Source organism: Wolffia australiana, chromosome 9, assembly GCF_029677425.1.
Source record: "Wolffia australiana isolate 7733 chromosome 9, ASM2967742v1".
Taxonomy (NCBI): Eukaryota; Viridiplantae; Streptophyta; class Magnoliopsida; order Alismatales; family Araceae; genus Wolffia; species Wolffia australiana.
This window is the reverse complement of record NC_135843.1, coordinates 10,020,573-10,042,581: the sequence shown is the minus strand read 5'-3', so window position 1 is coordinate 10,042,581 and position 22,009 is coordinate 10,020,573. Positions and strand designations below refer to the sequence as shown.

General features: G+C 34.1%; 1 protein-coding gene across 1 annotated transcript; it reads right to left on the bottom strand.

The window, feature by feature from the left end:
* Positions 1 to 246: 246 nt before the first annotated feature.
* On the bottom strand, positions 247 to 4,405 carry LOC144707781 (NAD(P)-linked oxidoreductase superfamily protein). The gene is made up of 10 exons (XM_078581024.1): positions 4,033 to 4,405; positions 3,867 to 3,958; positions 3,734 to 3,771; positions 3,105 to 3,266; positions 2,990 to 3,012; positions 2,826 to 2,897; positions 2,575 to 2,742; positions 1,690 to 1,772; positions 1,542 to 1,604; positions 247 to 594 (listed from the first exon to the last, which is right to left on the bottom strand). Exons 1-10 carry the CDS (start codon positions 4,259 to 4,261, stop codon positions 409 to 411), a joined length of 1,116 nt encoding a protein of 371 aa, XP_078437150.1. The 5' UTR covers positions 4,262 to 4,405; the 3' UTR covers positions 247 to 408.
* Positions 4,406 to 22,009: the final 17,604 nt, after the last annotated feature.

The following is a 22,009-nucleotide window of genomic DNA, read 5'->3' as shown; positions in this document are numbered from 1 at the left end:
AAGTTTTGATCCACACACAACAACAGAGGCTGGGGGTGAGATTGGAAACACAACTGCCAACAAGGGCCTGTCAAAACAAATAGTTATGTACATTGTAACGCAGTAGTATTACATCAACTATAAGTTTACTCTGTACAAAATATCATTATTTAGTCATTCTGAACTTGGGTTTTTTGAGGGGCGAGGGCACACTATATGTCTCATCCCACATTAGGGGCAAATCAAAAAATAATTCTCATTATTCCATTCATATGAATGTAGAAATCTCATTTTATAAATAACCTTTGGATTTCCATATTATAGTCAGAGTTAAGGAGTCCTTTTCTTGGCCTTGACCATGCTTTCTCTCACTCATTGCAGATATAAATGTAAGAAAGGACTACAATTATTTGCTCCAATGGGTAGGATCTACAACTTCTCTACAGGAAAACCGATGACAGATTTCGTTCTTGATGCAATTGCTCGAAGTTCTGAGACCTCGTCATCCGTCAACCGCCATCCTAAAGCGCCAGCAAACTCCTGCGCCTGTTGTGCATTCTTGGCCCCTGGAATTGGCAGGACATTCTCTTGGCACAACAACCAGTTCAGAACCACCTGTGGATCATTCCGAATCGTCCAAGAACATAAACTGAGATACTCAAATATATTTTCCAAATAATATTAAAGAAATAACAGAAGACATTTTTTTGAAAAAAAGAAATAATAAAAAAATGTGAGGAAAGAGAGAGTGATTGCCTTCTTGTATGCAATTTTGACTGATTATATAAATGAAATGGCACAGACGGTAAACACATATACCTACTACAATTGATAGAGATATAGGTGCATGGATAAATAGATAGATGGGTAGGTTAGTAGAGCGATAGATAAATTGATAGATATATAGGTACATGGATAAATAGATAGATGGGTAGGTGAGAGATAGATTGGTGGATAGATATATAGAGGTAGATATATTTTTTGAAAAGCAATAGATAGATAAATAGATACATATATAGGTAGTCACCGACCTAGTGAACACTATTCAGGTCACCAGGAGTTCGGAGGAAGCAGTTGTAGAAATTTGGAGAAAGGAAGGGGAGTGCGTATTTTTTCATTTAAATGTTTTCCCTGACCTAATATAATAAGTCACATCGGTGAAGGAAAAGGAAAGATACATAGATAAGTAGATATATAGATAGATGGGTATACTGTAGGTATTACACTATTGAAACTATTGAAAGCAGAAATCCTCATAGACTCACAACGAAACCATCATAACCGTTTTTCATCAGTGCAAATGTGGGTAGCAAAATCGTCTGATACTTTCTTTATTAAAACACATGAAGAACTTTGATAACTAGCATCTTCTTTTGGAGGACTCATATCCTAATATGGCGAAGATTTTGCAGCGTTCGTCCACTTTTTGGTACTTGCAGAGAACAATAAACGCGAAAATTCAATTCATGGGCCGTTGATCACAATTTTTTTGAAGGGCTTATATCACAATGGGTCAACGTAAACGGGATGACCTAGAACAGATTTATACTAGAAAATCATACCTGTGTTGGAGTTTTATCGTAGCTCTGTCCAATCTCCTTTATTTGGGAAATCAACGGTTCCAGCTGTAAAATTTAAAAATGCAGTTACATCAAATAAATGGTAAACATCTGATTTTTATTAATCGAGTAGAATCTTATTTTTTTTAACCTTGGTGAGGAAATCTGGGGTGTAGATCCTTCCTCGAGGGCCAGTTGGCGGATTTGCTGGTGTATATTTGCCACTTAGAATACCTAAGGAACGTCAATTAACATTAATAACGAAAAACCTAATTTCTGCCCAAACAGTCAATATAGAAAAAAATAGAAAATTTACATTAAAATCCAGTCATAACAAGTAAATAAATCCTTAAAAAATGGGGGACGAAGAAAATTAAGAATCCTTAGAGAAGTCTAGACGGACCCCTAATTAATCCAATATAATCTCAAATGTGGCGCGATCTTTACATATGAAGTCAGCTGATGGCCACCTGATGATCCTGTTCAATCTTGGGTATAAATCCTGCTCAAGATTTTTCTGTGATCAATCCTGATCCTCATCATTTATAAGACCGTAGCGATCCAACCCTGGCGATTCTGATAATTGATCATTGATGTATTAAATTGATCAAAATTTTGATCCCTGATCGCCAAACTATATTATCATCTTGGGTGTAAATCCTGCAATCCGACCCTTGCGATTCATAATAGATTTGATCGATCCAAACTAATATCAACTGGCCGCCAATAGCCAACAGAAATATCTAAAAAAATATGGTTGAGATTTACAATGGGATAAGTGGGAAGTTATTTCCAATGGGATCATGACAAAAAAGACAAAAGGACCTTGAGATTTTAAATTTTCTATAAAAAAGACAAGTGGGAACTCCCGTAGTTAACTAAAGGCCATTTTGGTGTCAACATCCACAATAAAATCATAACAAGTTGAATGAAAGTCTTTACCGTCAACTAGCGAAGATATCCAAACTATAAACAACAACGGGTAGCATCAAACGATTCTGATATATAAATAAATAAATGAAAAGAAAATCTGGACCTTGGGCAATGGGGGAGTACGCGATCAAGGTTACACCGAGTTCATTACAAGCCGCCAATACTCCATTTTCTTCAGGAAGCCTGTAAATAAGGCTGTAGTTGACCTGGTTTACCGCCAGAGGTATCCCTCTTTGCTGTAGCCGACCGTGAGCCTCTCTCAGGCGCTTTTCTGTCTCAAATAAAGCATAATTAAGTTTAATTACCCAAGAGTTAAATAATAAATCTATTATAACAGCGCAAGCAGAAGCCCACCGCTGTAATTTGACACCCCCACGGCCTTTACAAGCCCTTGTTCAACGGCATCCCCCAAGCCATCAATATATCCTGCAGCAATGCGAAACAAAGAAAAAAATCAATCCCATGGCCTTAAACATAACATGGTTACTGAAATATGATGATCAATAAATGAAATCAACCTTCGTTTCCCCAAATTCCTGGCCTGCAGATGAAATCCAAAGCAAAATATAAAGCCCAGTTTAATTGGCAACAATGAAGGAAAAATCAAAAAAAATAAGTGAAAGAAAATCGAACCAATGAAGCTGGTAGAGGTCAATGGAGGACAGCCCAAGGCGGGCAAGAGAGTCTTTCAACGCAGAGACCACGCTCTGGCGGCCCAATCTCCATGGCAGGGCTGCAAACTTTGTCGCAATTGCAATCTCTTCTGCATCATTTGATCCCCTCTCTTTAATGAACCTGAATTAACCCAAGAGCAGTTCTTTATCCAAATCCTGATGACCCCGAAAGCAATATGTCGTCTTAAATATTGCGCGTCTTTTAGAGTAATGAGGCCTTAGCTGAACATGAATTCATGAGTAATATCATTATGCCAATCCCATTGCCTCTAAAAAGGTCAAATTGCAAGAATAACACTTTTAACATCAAAATGTTAGTCTTAAAATCTATAAATTCCTACTAGCTAGCATTTCAAGTTTGATCATAGTTATAAAAAATTCAAGTAGACGATTTTCAAACGCTGCCTGCGGAAAAGATACTCATAATCACTTAAATACAGTAAAACTAACTGATACACTAGCTAGTAGGCCCGAAAAGGATTTTGAAACAGTAATCTCCAGTAGAGGCCAAATCTATTATTATTAAAACCATGAAAAAAGTGGAGAATTGGTAAAGAATTTTTCGCCCCATTGATCATCTTAAGGTACCTTCCGATCAACGTTTCCGAGTTTATGGCTCCCGAGAACTGAAACAAGGAAGCAACTTTAATCAAATTTTCTTCATTTCAAGGCTACCCAGATCATGAAATCGACGAAGGAATGAGCGCAAAGATCTGGGTACCCCTGCACCGTACACTTCAGCAGTGTCGAAGAACGTAATCCCATAATCAATGCTAGAGTCGAACGCCCCCTTCGCATCCTTCAATTTCCTATCTGGAAAAGATTTTTTCAAAAAAATCCAAATCAAAAAGACGAAATTCAGATGGGTGTTCGCATCAAGATCGTACCGTCCCACTGCATATCGTTCCAGTAAGTGGTGTCGCCCCAAGCCCAGGCGCCGATTCCGAGCTTGGTTACTGTCACGTCAGTCTTGCCGAGCTTCACCTTCTCCACTTTGGTATTCTTCTTCTCATCTACTGTGGGGGAATTAACGCCCTGAGAAGAAAGAACCTTCAAAGAGAGGCTGGATCGGTGGCGATGGATGAACAAAGGGGAAATGCTGAGGTGGGTCGCCATGATTTAGCAGGAAATTGGAGGAGGAAGACGGATTGAGCGATAGAAGAAGAGGGAGGGAGAAGGAATTTGTGGGTATGGAGGGAGGAGGGTGGTGAGCTGTGGACGTGCTTGGTGGAAGGCGTGTGAGGCTGCCCTCCAGTAGAAAAAAAAATAGCATTTTTGGTAGGCTGATTTATTCGGATTAAAAAGATATAGTCTGGTGAATGTATATTTTTTTGCTCTAAGTGGACAGTGTGATGATATAAAAATAATTCCAGTGAAAACAATGGCATTTTGGAGGGCAGATTCCTTATCTTAGGTTGTGTAATTTTCATGACGTGCTTTCCAAAATAAAATAGGAGAGAGAAAATAGAGTTATAGATAGATAGAGAGTGAGAGATGAAGAGTGAGAAAGAGAGAGAGAGAGAAAGAGAGGAAAAGAGAGAGAGAGAAAATTTTTATTAGGTTCTTTGCAAGTTATCCAAGTTCAAAAAAAGCTTATAATTTTTCAAAAAATGCGCCAAAAAAGAGAGAGAGCATGAGTTATTAGTTGGAAAACTGCATAATTTTCATTCTAAATAAATATTTATTATTTTTTAAGGGACTTAAGACATGGGAAAATTCATCGGAGACAGTTACCCTTCTCCTCTGTCTGTCTCCGATATTTTTTGAGGATTTAAGCAATGATTTTTTGTTGAAAAAGTAGATGTGATGAAGCAAATACCATTAATATATTGTAAAAAACATAAATACGCATACATAATGCCATTAATAGAAGATATAAATAAATAATACTAATGAAATAGGAATTCATCACTGTCAATAATTCACTACTTGTTTAAAGTAAATAATCAACCTCTGTTCATAGGGATTATCCTTTTATTCCGCTAGGACTCTCCATTAAAACACATGACAGTAAAACCTATATGACTCGATACCCCAATGTCCAAAAGAGCCACATCTCTCATCTCTCCTCCGTGTATGAGTTTTCTAAACCTTTCCCAAATAAAATGTGTAGTTATAAAATATTTGATTTGGTTACACTATTTTGAATACATCCTAATGAGCCTTATCAATACCAACATAAGATTTAACATAGAAAAAAATGGAAGATCAAATTTTAAGTCATTTAACTTAAAATGCTAAAGTTAGAGCTTTTGTGAATGTTAAACTTAGTGCTTTTTTTTGGAAGTCCATAAAATTTCATTATTTCAAAAAAGTGAAAAACATTGTTGAAATGAAATGTATGCATATCATGCTATCTTCATTATTATAAAAATTTTAATTTTGATAGTAGAGAGTGTGTTACTTAATAGTTTTATGCATGAATTTTATTACTTAAATTTCAGAAAAAATTATTTGTGTTATAATGTATATAAATAAGCTTGATAGGTTTTAATGAAAATGGAAATAGCCAGATGTGATGTCAAATTTTTGGCATATTCACTGGGAGAAAATAGAATTAAGAGCACATTAATGAACATATCACTTTTTAAAAAGCATGCTGACAGGATAGTGATTATTTTAATGAACACACGCATACACATAATCAAATTTATGCCCAAAAGTAAATCCTTAACTGATGGTTGTTAAGAATTGCTATTTAGGTGGTCTCAAACCATATAATTTTTAAAAATATTTAGGTATTATACTTAGTGCTAACATATTCATCTAAATTCTCTCTTTCCCCAAACTTTTATCACTTCTCACATGTAAAGCAATGATACGGAGGGATATTACCTTTTATATGTCCAAATATTGGGGGTTTTATGCCATTGTTTCAATATAAATTTATTCAATAATATTTATGAAAAATTTTCACTCAATGATCCACATGAGACACAGGATTTTAAACTTATAAATTTTCTTAGTCTAGGAAATAAGAGAATGAGTTCAGAATTAATATATTTTAAGGATTTTTTTTGGATTTTCTAAATTGTATATTTTTTAGGATTTATTTTGAGCACAAGTGCAAGAAAAATTACTAACCTAATTTATATTATTTTCACAAATTATATTTCATACTAGCAAGAGGAAATATAAATATTTAAATTTTTATAGTTTTTTGGAATTAAGTTCCAATGAGAATGACTATAAATGATAAATATGTTTTTTAGAGTTTTTCAGAATTTATTTCAAGGATAAAATAAAAATAAATTAATAATATAATTTTAGGATTTCTACCTAAAAAATTATGATTTGTCAATGCAGAAATTAGGATATTTTACCTCTAGAGCAGTTAGGTGTTGTAGTAGTGGCAGCAGCCCATCTTGGTCTCTTGGGTCAACTGGCCTTGCTTGGGCCGGTTCAACCTGGTCTAGAGCAGTTCACCCTTTACAGAGTTATCCAAATTTTGGTTTATTACAGAAGGGGAGCATGCTATGTACTAGTGACTTGGGCTGTTGAGCATCGCACAAATGGGCAAGTAAGAGGGAATGCATGTGGCTAGCGTGCTACATGTATAATCCACGCAATCACACATGGCAGAAGTGGATGTAAATAACTAGTTTTGAAATGATAAATGATGGATTATTTTTTGAGATTCAAAACATATATATAGTTGTGGGACTAGATAGGGAAAGAGACTATTTTAGAGAGAGAAATGGGTCAAAATGAAGAGAGAGAGAGAGTAAAAAACTAAGGAAACTAATGATGGAGATTTTATTTCAAGCTGAAAAAGATTGATTTTTTATTTAAATTTTATGGTTATAAGTTAGAAATATGGATTATGATTTAGAAAGATAAAGAGAATATTATAGAGAGAAAAGAAGGGAAACATCTATTTAGAGTGAAAAAATGGTGGAATGAAGGGGCGAAGGGAGAGGAAATGGTATTAAATTTTAGATCTAAGTTCCTGTTACCTTAATGCATGTCTCTTGAGCCTTCAATGCTTTATCAAGTCCGTATCCTCTTATTCTGCCAGGATCAATATTTTTTAATGCAAACAAGAGAAGATATTGAATTAAAATTTCAAAATACTTACATTGATCTGGTTAAACAGCCTGGATTCTGCCAGCCTATTCTTAAGCACAACCTGAATGAGGGCAAAGACGGGGAAATAAGTAATTACTAAAATACACTATTAGGTTTCCAATTATATTTTCTTGCCATTTTTGCCTAATTTTTCACATTTGTTCTTCTAATTTTGTCTTCCCCTTTATAATAAATAATTGAAGGCTAAGTGGGTGGACCAGGACATGGCTGAGACTGCTCCAATTGCTCCTTTGAAAGTTCCAGACTGCACTTGACCCCTTTATGCCCATTTGCTAAATGAAAGAGCTTGAATAATGCTCCAAATTATTGATAATGCTTGTAACTTTTTTCACACTGAGTGAATACAAATTATTCTTAAAAAATTAATTTCTTAAATTCAAATAAGGCAACATAAGTAGATAAAATTCCCCATAATGTGGTGAAACTTAAAATTTTAGGCGATGTAGGAATAATCAGTTAGGTCAGTTAATAACATGATAAATTCAAGTTGAAGGAATACAAAACCACATTAATTTATGGAAATAAAAAATAATGAATCATGTTATCATTACCAAAAATTGACTCATAAATTTATTATGAGATTCACATTTAGTCACATTTTTTCCTATATCCTTTAATTTATTTGTAATACTCTTTTTTATAATTCCTGGTGTAGGGACATTGGAGAATATTAAAAAAGGGAAATGAAACATTGTGTATTCCAATGAACCTTATTTATTTAGTATGAGATTTGGTAAAATGTTAGAAAATTTAGCTTATTTTGTGAATGATAGCGTAAGATTTAGGGGGAAAAAATGACGTAATCATGAATAACTAGAATAAAAGAATAAAATCATATAAAAAATTAAGGGAAAACATGAGTAACATATTTTTCTGCTAGAAAAATCAGTAGTACCCGAAATATTAATATGGGTCATCATAATAAAAGTCAAAAGAGAAATAAAAATTATAATATGTTAAAATTTTAATTTTAATTAGAGTTAAATAACATATTTAATTGATACAATTATTATTAAAATCTATTGAAAATTTTAAATTTAAATTCATGAGAGAAATTCCTAGAAATTTGGATTTACACATATTTAAAAAAATGATATAAAATATATTTTAAAAATGAGGAATACATAGAAGGAGAAGCATTTTATTTTTAAATATTGAGAAAATAATTTAGTTTAATAAATTTTATAAGTCATTTTATATTTTTAATGAAAATAAATTTGAGAATTAATGTTATTCATAAATATCATGAATTTTGGATGTCAATAAAATCATTTTATGAATTCAATTGATTTAAGTAATGCACCTTATCAATGTTACTTATTCACACTAATCATGCATAAAGGTACTATTTGTTGTTTCATAATATTTTAATAGATAAAAAATAATTATTATACATTAGTCGAATGAATTTATTTTAAATGGTTTCCTGGAGTCATTATGATCTTTTCAAGCTGTATTGAAATTTTCATAATTTATCGACACACATTTAATAAAAAATGATTTTTTCATGTTAATATATATTTTAAAATATTGATTATGTTTATTTGAGAAATATTTGGGCTGATTCGTTCATCATAAGAGGCTACCAGGTCACATTAGGTGTCTGGTAGGATCAAGTAGACAACCTGTGATGTAGGGCTAGCTGGTCTTGAATTGAACTGGTTTGGTCAGCCTGGGTTAAATCAAACCAATTAGCAAAGTGGGGTAAGTGGCACAAAGTAAGAGAACTATGTTGAAACTGATAAATGTGCACCAAGAATGATATGTTCCCTATAATTATGATAGAATGAGAATATTACTTCTTATAATTAAAGGTACCCTAACCTTTTTATTTTATGGTAATTACCTATTTTGGATCTTTCTGAGTATTATATTTTGTACAAAATCATGATCTTTCCTTGCTGGAAATATTGGACACAAAAAATGGTAATGAGTACTTGAGATCATGAATTTTTGTTCTAAGGAGGGAGATAATTCAACTTCAATCAATGTCCCCTCCCCCAGTAGGAATTAGCCAAAGTCAAAATTCATTAGTTTTTTGGTGGTATAAAAGTTCTTAGGTAGTTTATAATGAAATCATAAAATTTTAATCATAGATTATATAAAATGAACCACAATAGTAGAATAATCCCAAACTTTATATTTTTTGTTCCAACCTTTCTGAATTTTGGGTTATTGAAAGACATTAAATCATCTGATTTACCAGTTTTATTTGCATATCCACTTACTAAGACCCTTCACATTTGAAGTTTCTCAACTTGATGAATAAACATTGGATAATATATGTGGTATCAACCTTGAACTAAATATTACAAAATTTGGTAGATTTATAAGTGTTTTGGAGTCATAAAATTTTAATTAAGGTTTAGTACTTATTGAAATGATTCGAATCATGATATAAAGTATCACTTATTCTTATTTGCAAAATTTAAAATCTTCAATTAGGTCAATTTTCAGAAAGATTTTATGTGGCCTTTAAAGCATCATATTTCTATGTCATCTTTAAGTCACATTGAAATATATTTTAATTAATTATTATTTTGCGTTGTTTAATAATAATTAATAATACATGAGTTATTTAATAATTAATTATTATTGTGCCTTTAGGGAAGTCATTGAATTCATGAAATACATGAGTTATTTAATAATGTATCATAATGGAATGATGATTAATTGTTAATCATGCAGTATAAGTATTCATAAAATGATAGTCAATATGGACATTGAAATATCCATAATAATAAAAGTATATAATCGTACTAGTAAACCTTAAGGATGACTGCTGGAAGATTGGCTCCTTGATAGGGTAAAGCGAGCAGGACTGGGGGGAGCAGGAGATCCTCCAGCTCTGGGAGGAGATGCAACCAATCCAGACTCTCTCTCTCTCTAATACTCTTGATACATATATTTATTCTCTTGCTATGTCCAATGTGAAGTACTGTTTCATACTCTGATTCAGAGACTCAATTTTATCATTTTTGATTCAGAAGAAAAACTGGGAATTCAGATCTCTTTGAATAAAATCTCTTTTCATCGTTTATTTATTACATAAAATAAAATGTGTATTATAACATAAAGGCATTATATTTTTACGTTCAAAACTTTATATTTTTTATCTTGAGGTGACAAGTAAAGCCTAATGGGCCTATCAGGGTAGTCCAGCCGTCACCTCTAGGACTGGACCATTATGCAAATTTACCATATAAAGTTTATCTTATTACTATTGTGATTTTCCATCTGTCATCTGTCCAATAAACTTAGACTAGAGTTGAAGAATTAAATACAGAGAAAAGCAAATTGCTTCAGATCAATTATCAACATCCGAAGACTAAAATTAATAATAATTGGAGAAAAAACCCAATAACGCTTACCAATTCCATTATGATACATCACCTTAAAATAAATTACGTGAAAAAATTGGAGATGTTACAATATTCAAAGTAGAAAGCTTCATATGTGGATAAAATGATCTAAATTACACACATCTGTATAAAAATGATTTTATTTTGTCGAACAATATACACAGTAATATACTACTTTGGGGGTATATTTGATGTTTTAAGTATAGGATATCATTTACAGTTCAATATGGCTCCAGGATGAATCCCTTGGTTAAAAGCTGCTCTTCCCTTGTTGGCTCAATGGACTCACCTTAACACATTATCAGAACACATTAATAATATTTTGAGTTTCTTTTGCATACCAGGTTTATATATAGTAACACACTAATTTGACGTAGTATTTTGATAGCATGATCAATATACACATAAATCTATGAATTCAAGCATCTCAGTACTTAATCTGTCATGTCATCAAAAAGATAGACTTGAATTTGGGCTGGTATCTTAATTTCATATAGATATTATTGTACACATTTTGGGAAATTTTATTTACCATGTTTGAATCTCATATAAAGCACCTTTATTCTTGATGAATATTTTTAAGTTGACCTCTGCAGAAATTTGGAAGTATTAGAGCGGACGACTATAAAAGGCTGGAGCTTATCATGGGATTTTAAAGCTATTCCTTTGAGCTGTTGATAACATGATAGCTGGACTGTTATTTTCAGAAATTGAAAATGCTGGTAACTTATAAATCTTGGCTTTATCATGTCATTTCCTGGATTAACTGAATTTCTGTCCATTTTGACTAGTTTTTATATAATTATGTTCGACTTCTTTGAAGGCATTCTGTATACTACTGATGAATACTTTTTTATTTCATGAGCACATAATTATAGGAATCAAATGAAAAAATATCAATAAGCTGAAATATTTCATGGAGCTAGGTCACTGGGTAAAATGGCTTAGAGGGTGAAATAAAGTTTTGAGCTTTCTATATTTTCATACTATTCTCTATCCATTTATCCCTTCATCCATCATTTTCTTTCTTCAAATGATTTCCCCCCTCATATCTTTCTAGGATTACATATTTTTATCATTCTAAACCTTCAACATGAAATATAATTTAGTATCGTAAAATTTTATCAGAAACCTTAGACATTCGAGCACCAATTCCTTCACCATTTTCTGACTTCCTCTCAATAACTCCTAAAATCCTCTCAATCAACTCTTTATTTCTCCATTCTTCAATCATATCTCTAGATTATTCTACTGAAAGTTTATCAACAAAATTGAACTACTTTTAGCTCTAAAGTCCAATCCTATTTCTTCACTTTCTCTATGTATCTTTTAACCAATCAATATTATCTAAATTATTGTTTTTCTTTCTCCAAATTAAATTCTTTTATCAATCTATAACCCTTATATATTTATAATTTATCTTTATAAAAGTACAAAACATTTACCTCTCAAAATTAGTGTTTCTCCTTCATCTGCTACCATCTCACTTATGTGAGCTACAAGGGTAGCACAACATATATTTACGCATCAGTCTTCAGAGGGTGAACTACATGTCCTCTGGTACAAAGTTTGGACCAAATTCAAAAACTGAATCAATTGCCTGAACCAGATAGAATGGGCTACCTGACAAATAAATAGATGCATTCCTCCTTCAGCTTGAACATGCTTGGACAAAATTCAAAACTGAATCAATTGCTTGAACCAGCGAGAATGGGCTACCTGACCCATACACCCAAGATTGTGCGCGTGGTGTCTGCTGCCACAGTCCACCACTGCCGCCACATCCACTGACTGCAAAATAGGTAATTTTTCATTGCAAAATAGGGCATTTTTGTATCTAATTTTTTTAAATCATAGTAAGAAAACCCTAGAAGTTATATTTTTCATTTCTAATCAGTTACCCTAAACATAAATGTAGAAAAACTCCCAAAATAATAAGTTAATATCAAGAAATCTAAAGAAATATTTAAAAATATACCTATCTTTTTCAAAATTAAATTAATTTATAAAAAATATATGACCTATATTTGTAATTTTTCTTCTGTTCTGCTCAAAATTTATAATAAAGGTTTAGAAAACTTTGTAAAATTATAATTTTCAGTTCTATACTCATCTATAAAAGCTTAATAAAAATTCCAAGATAAAACTTCTGCATCTTCATGGATCAATTGCTTATTTTCCCCATATTTATTATATATATTTTAAGTGGAAAATAGTAATGAATATCTTTGGTGAAATCTAATTTTTTTAAAAAATGGCATAAAATATTCACATTTGGAGATATGAACTAATTGGGTGAAACTGGAGCATTTTCATTTTGGGCTTCAAAAGAGCAGTATGACAGTTGTGGGCTTATATGGAGCAAGAAAATTAAATGATGGAGCTCCCAACCATTGAAAAAAAAAAGCATAACAAGGACATAAATAATACAAGGGAATTTTAAATTATGGGATCAGTATTAATAGGGTCTTCCTCTCTCTCTACCACATTCTGGATGTGATGTAACATTAACTAGCCAGGTGGAGAAGACTCTTCAAGTTTATGGTTTTTAAGCTTGGTCATTGTACGTGTCTTGAAATTTTAACCTCTTTTAATAGCGATAATTTTAACCTCTTTTAATAGTCGACTGTCGGGTGTGGCCAAAGGGAATCCTGGTCCAGCGAGAGGGGGCAGTATCCTCCTCCCTTCTATGGCATTCGAATAATACAGTTGTCGAGGCTATGGCGATACGTGATGGTTTACTCCTCTGCGAGGAATGAAGCCTTCACAATATCGTCATAGAATCAGACTCACAGGTATTAGTAGACATGCTTCGTGCAGGTAAATGCTCCTAGTGGCGGCTTCGATGGGTCTAGCAGGACATCATGTAGTGCTGCCCTCGCACACCTAGTATTCGTCACCAGCTATGCGAGGGAAATCAGACAGCGGATGCTCTTGCCAACCACGCGGTATACACACGTACCCCTACCTCCTTTTTATTTTCTTGGCAAGAACTCCCTTCGACAGCTCGTGGATGCTACCGCATGGAATGCCTTGGTTTGCCGACTCTTCGCATGCGTCGCACATTGTCGAAGGAGAGGCCGCGAGAGTGGCGGATTGCATGGAGGGATGACAGTGGGAGAACTCACCCTCTTGCCTGGTTGTCCAATTTGCTGAGCACCTCAACACTGACATATGCGGATGGCGGGTTGGACTACACTCCACGCATCGACTCTGCTATGCCGGCTCCCCATACCCCTACTGGCACGCATACATCTCTTGGAGATTTTCCCCCACAGTTGGCATCTTGCATGAAGCGCGGGAAGGTGGAGCGCTCGCCCTCCCGCTTTATTGATGTCCCCGCCACACACCTCATCGACGACACTTCTCGATGACGGGGAGAGCTCCACACACTCCATGCATCATCACCATTGCGGGGGGATCCGGAGACACGTCGGCAAGAGTGACCTTCTTAGAGCACCTGCCAGGTATCACTTATGTATCTTTTCTCTTTCCTGCACATGGGCATAGACGAGTGGGATCCGAGTGTAATTGGGATATTTATGCTCGCTCCACGCCTAAACCGCTGATAAATAATCTACTTTATATAGAAAACCCCCCTAGGTGGCATCCAGGGCATGGCTGGATCGGTCTACGGGCATAACCGTAGGGTTGGACGTACCCGGCATAGTGTTTTTGCCAATTAATTTTTTTTTTGAAAAATATAAGTATATAAGTCTAGGAAGATGCATTGGGGGTGAAGGCAAAAGAATTCACACTCTCAAAACGTAGATCTAAGATTTACCATCATCCAAATCTATCCCCTTGTACCTCATTTAAGACCAGTTTTCTCTATCTATCCATCCATTTTATGCCTTGACTCTTCACCGTACATTAAACCTCTAGTTTCAAAACCTAAAAAAATCGTAAAAATTTGGCAGTATGTACCTTCAATTGTTGTTGTTGCCCACATGTGGGGATGTCACACCAAAGACATGCTAAATCTACCCACAACTTCCTGCAATAACAGTGTGGATGCCCCCTAGGACTTAGCCAAATATCTCACAATCCCTTGACCTGGACACCCATGGTTTTGCTCCCATCATAAACCCAAAATATGTCATGCAATCATACACATTTAAAAGTCATTTTGGGATCATTTCATGTGTATTATCTTCCACTTTACGCATGTTTTCATTTCATGCACTAAGTGATGAAAATATAAAACAATGCATTTGGATGTACTTTTTTACATATTTTACAAGTCCATGTATTTCTTAGTAAAAATATGTTTAGAAACATTGTTAATTTTAATGAAACTAATGCTCTCTCTAGTGTGTCAATATATGATATGATGTTGCAGGGATAAAATCAAGGTTGAAGAATGAAATAAAAGAGAGAAGGAGAGAAGAAGAAAATATATACACTCACACATATAAAAATGATATGAAGGGGTTGATTTCAGGCGACCGCTAGGCGCATCAACGCCTAAGCCAGCCATAGGCAGGCAAATGCAGGGTGCTCACACCCACCCGCAGGCAGAAAAGGGCATCGACCCTTGCACGGTGTGCGGTGCTAGCCAACTGTCTGCGCCCCCATGCCCCCCACTTCGGCCCACTCTGCTTCCTCCACCCCTGCGCCAGAAATGAGATTGGCATGCGGCAGTGGCTGGAGTGGCCACTAGCAGCACGTTCGCCACCTTCGCCGGCGCCGTCTTCTCTGGTGCCACCACCTGGGCGACACGCCGGCGCCGCCCTGGCCCGGCAACAGTGAGCTGTGAGAATTTTTGCGCTGTGCGGTGCAAATTTCTGCACGAAACTGCACCGCACATCGCACAGGCCCTTTAGTGCATGCAAAAATTTGCACACTCGGTGCGAATTTCACCGCACCACACGACCAACTCTAGCCCTGACAAGCCCACGAAAGGCCCAACAGCAGGCCAGCATAGGCCTAGAGAGTTCAGCACATACAATTAGAGGGGAGTGTTATTTATTTCATATCATTTCATGCCTCGTAGATTATATAGGGTTGCACATTTTAGGATGCTTTGATATGTGAATAGACTCACCTTTTTAGCTTCAGCTTCGCCCGAGCTAGGCCTAGAATTTTAAAAGAAGGATCGCGGCCCAACGGGCTGCGATATTAATAAATATAGATAGAAAACATAACTGGGCTTCGAGCCCGATCGGCACAAAACCTGTGTAATAAAGGACCATTTTAAATATAGTGATATGTCTAGACCGTCCGATCTTCTGAAGGAAGATCGAACATCGATATATTTATAGTCTACTAATATTTTTCTTTATTCACGTGTAGGCTTATGATTGGCTGGTGATAACATGATAAATGCATAGTTACTTTCATACATTTTAGATGATTTTAGTCTTATTAATCTTGAATTTATCATATCATTATTTGGATTAACTGAATATTTATGCATCATCTATAAATTCCTATTTCTGCATATTATGGATATTTTTAACTAACCTCCCTGACTTCTTCGAAGTCAAGTATTTTTATTACTGAAGAGTATTTTATAGTTCTACTTGTGCAGAAATTTACCTAAATGAGAAGATGCAACTCTTAATGAGTTGGAGAATTTTTAGGAGCTCATTGACTATACAAATGGGCTTGAAGTGGTCAAATGGTGTTGTGGACCTTCAAAAGATCAACCTGAGGAAGATGGGCCATGACCTGATCTGACTATTTTGGCTCCCAAATACTTTACAAAAAGAAAGAATCTGAAAATTACAAGGAAAATCTCAACCAATGGGAAAAAGGGGGCAAAATGGCAATGAAAGAGATTAAAAATGACCAAAGGGGAATTTTAGTAACTCTTCCTATGTATAAATATTCTTTTCCTCACTCATTTTCCCTCACTCTGGACGTGCTCTAGCAGGTGGCTGTCCAGCAGGACAAGGCATATTTAAAAATCCAGGATGGTCAACTTGCATCATGTAAGTTTGTTGAAGTTTTCATTCAATCTCATTTCTTATTTGCATTGAAAAAGGCCTAATCCTGGGGAAATATAAGGATCTAGACTTGAGAGGAAGCATTGAGGGATCAATAGACTAAATACTTTTTTCCCCTAATTTCACTTTCTAGATCCATCTGTTTCTCTCAGTAAATCTTCATCCATACTTCTAATTTGTGCCCCCAAAATTTCACAAAAAATCTCAACCTTTTTCATCTTTAAAGTTTGCTTCAAACTTCCCCTACATCATTTCTTCGCTTTATTTCACTAGATCCATTCTTATCTCTCTGGAGACCCTCCATCATCTCTTCCCTTAGTCCCTCTAGAAAAACACATTAAAAAAACTCACTTTTTTACATTTTAAAACTTAGATTTCCCATCTGCCGCTGCTGTCGTGCAGTGGTGTGCACTGCACGATAGCACATGGACGGTAGGAACGCCTTCTTCCGGCCGGTCGCGCGGGTACACTAGGGATCACCGGCCCTGATACCAGTATCGGATTATAGTATCGGGACGGATGCTGTATTGGATACCAAAAATCAAATTTTTGGTATCCGTTTTTTCCGATATCCGGATATCAGATAACGATATTGGATATCGGTTGCTATAGTACCAATATCCGATATTGGTATCCGTCTTGATGTCATCATCCGCCTCCGTCTCTCGGGGAGGATGACAATATCGGATATCGGATTTCAATATCTAACTTAGAATGTTGTATAAAAAATAATTAAATCATCATAGTGCAACGGTTGGAGAAGATTTATGTGGGCCAGCGGGTACGCGGAGAGCTTTCTATTTTACTATTTCATTCATTTAATATATGCAGCCCAAACTTTTTTTTTCTTCCATATGGGATTACAGGATTTGGAGTTTAATGTTAAACTCCAAATCCTTCTGTCCCATCTGGAAGAAATTAGAAATTTTGAACTATATTTATTGAACGAGTAAACTATATGTTAAACATATATACTCTTCAAAATATATATTATTATGTAGTAATAATATAGTAATTATTTATTAAAATATTATTAGATCATTTGATATATATCCTACCTCGTTTAATATATACAGTTCAGAATTTCTGTTTTCTTCCATATGGGACAATAGGATTGAACTCCGAATCCTGTTATCCCATATGGAAAAAATAAAACTTTAAGCTCTATGTATTAAACCGATTGAATACATGTTAAAAACACATAGTGTTGTTAGCATAAGTATCTAAAATGATTATAAATATTGATTTTTTCTGTTGATAGCAGATGTCGATATCCACATACCGGTTCCAATATCCGCATATCAGTTCTGATATCCGGATATCAAAATCCGATGTCCGGTATCCGAATTCCGTCTCATCCTTACCCATTTGATATTTCTATCTGATACCCGTCTTCACCTATTGGGCGGATATCGTCCAATACCCGATATCCGATATCAGACACTGTCCCATTTTTTTTTGGATATCGGATATCGAATGTCCAATACCGGATATCGGAATGGTATCAGACAATCCCTAGCATGCACACCAGCGTGCCCACATGGCAGAAAGGCTCTCCCCTTCAGGACTTAGCCGAATTTTCGGCTAAGTCCGGAGGCGACCGAATACGTTCGAACCGGTCCAAACTGGATCGAACTGGCATAGGTAATTTAAATATTTTTTTCTTTTTTTTTCTGAATTTTTTAAAATCATAAAAAATCAGGAAAAAATCATAAAAAATCAATTTCTAGTGACTTAAAATTTTTAAAAAATTCTAAAAATATCTTATTATCATATTTTTTATTTCTAATAGTTTTTGGTAAGAATTTAATTCCATAAAAATCTAAAAATATTTATTTTCTATTTCTGGTGTTCATTAAAATTAGGAAATTTAATATATAATATTTTTACTATTTTTCTTTGTATTTATGCTTCAATATAAATCGTATAAAATTATATTAATTGACCAAAAAACCCAAAAAATCCAGATATTATGTTTCTCACTTTTAAACTCATTTCTTTCATTCCAAGCATAAGAAAAATTCTGAAATTGAATTTCTGTGTCTCTGTGGATGGACCCCTTACTTTCCCTATATTAATTATAGCCTATTGAAGTGGAATTTTTCATAGATATTGTTGGCTAAGTATAAATTGAATCAACGACATACAACCTCCCGAATTTGGACTTGCCAGCGGGCACAATTGTAGGGGAGGCAATGCAAATTTGATTTCTGAGTATTTTTTAAAATTTAGAATTTCTCGTCATTCTATTTTCTATCTGCTTGCCTGAAGTTTCAAATGAAAAAAAAATTCTGACAGTGGAATGTAAAAGCAGCACTAGGTGATTTCTAAAATTTTCTCCTTAGATATTTTTCTGTAATTATTATTTTTCTTTTTATAACTACACAAATCAAATTTAGTTCTGTTTTGTGGGTTCAAAGAGGCATTCTATCAAATGTTTCCAAGGTGTTCAACATAACTACCCCCTATCTAGCTAGCAAATTAATTATATCATAAACTTACCAAACTCTCTTAAAACTTAAACTCTTAGGACATATATAAGTATTTGTCTATCCGCTTAATCTGCATCTAAGTAAATATCTAAATTGCTTATTTCTCCATATAACACTTATTTTGTCTCTTTTATTCTTTTTATTTCCTCTTATTATAATATTTATTCCTATTAACTCCTTCTTACTAAGAATAAAAGTATTCTTCACTATCTAACTCTAAATATCCATTCTTCTAATACCTATCTCTGATCTAAGGTATAACTTACTATTAATTAAATAAATAACCTCCTATCCTCTATCAATACCTATAACTATTACAAATAATACTTGATATTCTCTCCTTCACATCTAATTCTATTATCTACTTAATATTTTACCATTGACTAACTAATCACTTAATATATGTACTATCCTTATTATTATCACCTCTTTTTAACTAAAACTCAATAATTAAATACACCTCTAAAGGCCAGTCCCTATGGAGAAGACCTTAAACTATACGTCTGAGTGAGTTTTATATTTTTATCAGATTTATTTGATTTAGGAAAATCAAAATTATAATGAAGTAAAAATACACACATAATTAACCTTCATCAGCCCTCACCTAGTTTTGTCACTTGAGGCAATATACTATTGGTCCATACTGCCACTCAAGAAATATATGGATTTTTAAGCATTTCAAAATACAATAAAATTATAAAAATATATCAGAAATCATATTTACTATTTCTAGTTCTTTATACCTTGAACTAAATTCAAAAACTCCTAAAAGGCCAAATTTATTATTTGTAATTTCCTATACTGTGAACTAAATACAAAAATACATTAAAAAATATAATTTGATCGTGTATGCTAATATTTGGCATGAACTAGAATATATAAAGTTGTAGTAATTATTTATTTAAATTAAAATTTGAAAATTTATATAAATCCAGACATATATTTTTCATATCAGAGACCATTTTTTATTAAAAATTGATCGTGTATGCTTAGGAAATTCTTGAAAAAAGAACTTTCTGCCTATGTATGAATGTGCCTCTTACGTGACCTATAATTGTAGATTCACTTTGATTTTCCAAATTCAGTCTGCCTGTCTTGGGCATGCCGTCCTTATATAGGGCTGTGGGCATGCTCAATTGGGCGTAACTGGAGGGAACCGTCTCGAGACGAGCGGTTCTCTCAAAATGACGAGAAAAAGATAAAATCGTTCGAAATGGACGACGCCAAAACATGAATGGCCCTGTCCATAATTCGGCGAGGAAATCACAACAATAGAAATAAAGAAAATAAACAAAAGCACGTGCAGCTTCGTCTTCACTTGGAGTATTTGAACGAGGCTTTGCGGGTGTCAGCTCATGTGGCTCGGTGCGGTTGTTGGAGACGTTCCATCTTGATGTAGAAATGGTCCCCCATCAAGGAGTATTGGTCTCTGTACACTGATCTCATTATAATTCACTAACACAGATTATGCATTCATGGATTTTATCATAATCATCACATGTTCATTATAATGAATATTTATTATTAATGAATTTTGACGATGATATGAAAATTATGATTGGATTTCAAACCACAAATATTTCCCTCACGAACAATACCCATTTATTTTATTTTGGTTCACTTTCATTGTTGCTTAGATGCAGTATTTGCATTGTTATCATCTTTGTTTTTGAAATATGATAATGTGAAATGGAAATTCTTAGTAAAGTAGGTTTAAAAAGTGAGCCAATCTGCATAGTAAAAGCTGAGTTCTTTGGTAAGCCCATTAGGCACAACTTGCCTTTGTCTAATATCACCTATTTATTTATTATGTTTCATTTTATATTTAGAGTTGATGTGTAGTATTGGACTTCTTTTGGTGAGTTTTTTGAGTTTCATGTTATTAACTAACTAACTAACACAGACTATTATAATTCACTTCACTTGTTTCAGAATATTTGTAACATCATAATATTTACAAAAGTGTTTGATTAGTTTCATAAATATTTACTACGGAACACATACTCTTTGAATTATGCATTTATATAGTGATCATGTCCCTATGTTAAAAGCTGGACTGCTCTTTTGGCAAACTTAGCCGTATTTCCCCTATCCTAACAATACCCATTTATTCAACTTTTATGTATATTGCATTAGACTACTTTGGTAGCTGCATTTTTCAGTTTGTGTTTGAATCTTTTAATACTATTTATTTTGGAGCTGATACTATTTTATGGTTTGTTAAAATAGTTCAATTTGCTTGTCTGTGAGTCAAAACATGGGTTTTCCTAGTTGACCCTCTAGCTTCCATTTGTCACATCAGAACATTGTGGACTTCAAAATTTTAAATTTTTCCTAATAAATTTATTTTGGGCTTTTATGCAATGAGACTCTATTTTGGGAGTAATTTGCAGCCGAGGAAACCATTTACAGTTTAACTAAACTCTTTTTATAGTAGGTCTAGAAAGTGGGCTGGTTTCTGCAATAAAAGCTAGTTTCTATAGCAACCGAAGAAACCATTTACAGTTCAACCTAGACCCATTTCTCTAAAAACAATAACATACGATTCTAAGAATTATATATATTCTTGAAACTGAAACTACCTTGTTTATATGTAATAACTGAAAACTTTGGATTTTTTTTCACTTTTCTCTTGAGGCTGTTATTTAGATATACTACTTTATAGTATATTTAAATAGTAGCCCAGTCCCACAGTAAAAGCAGCGCTACTCTGGCTGGCCAACTAGACCTAATTTTCCGAATCAGAATAGTGTACATTTAAAACAAATTGATTTGTATTGCAAATAAAATCGTTGAAGTGTTCAATCTAAATAAAAAGTTATTTTGTGATTTGATATTAGCTATTCACCATTGAACCTGGACTCTCTTTACAGCAGGTTGAAATATTGGGCCAATCCTAGTAGTAAAACATAAGCTGCCTTTGTTGGTTCACCATCTACCCAAAGCCTGGGAAATGAAAGAGAAGATGGT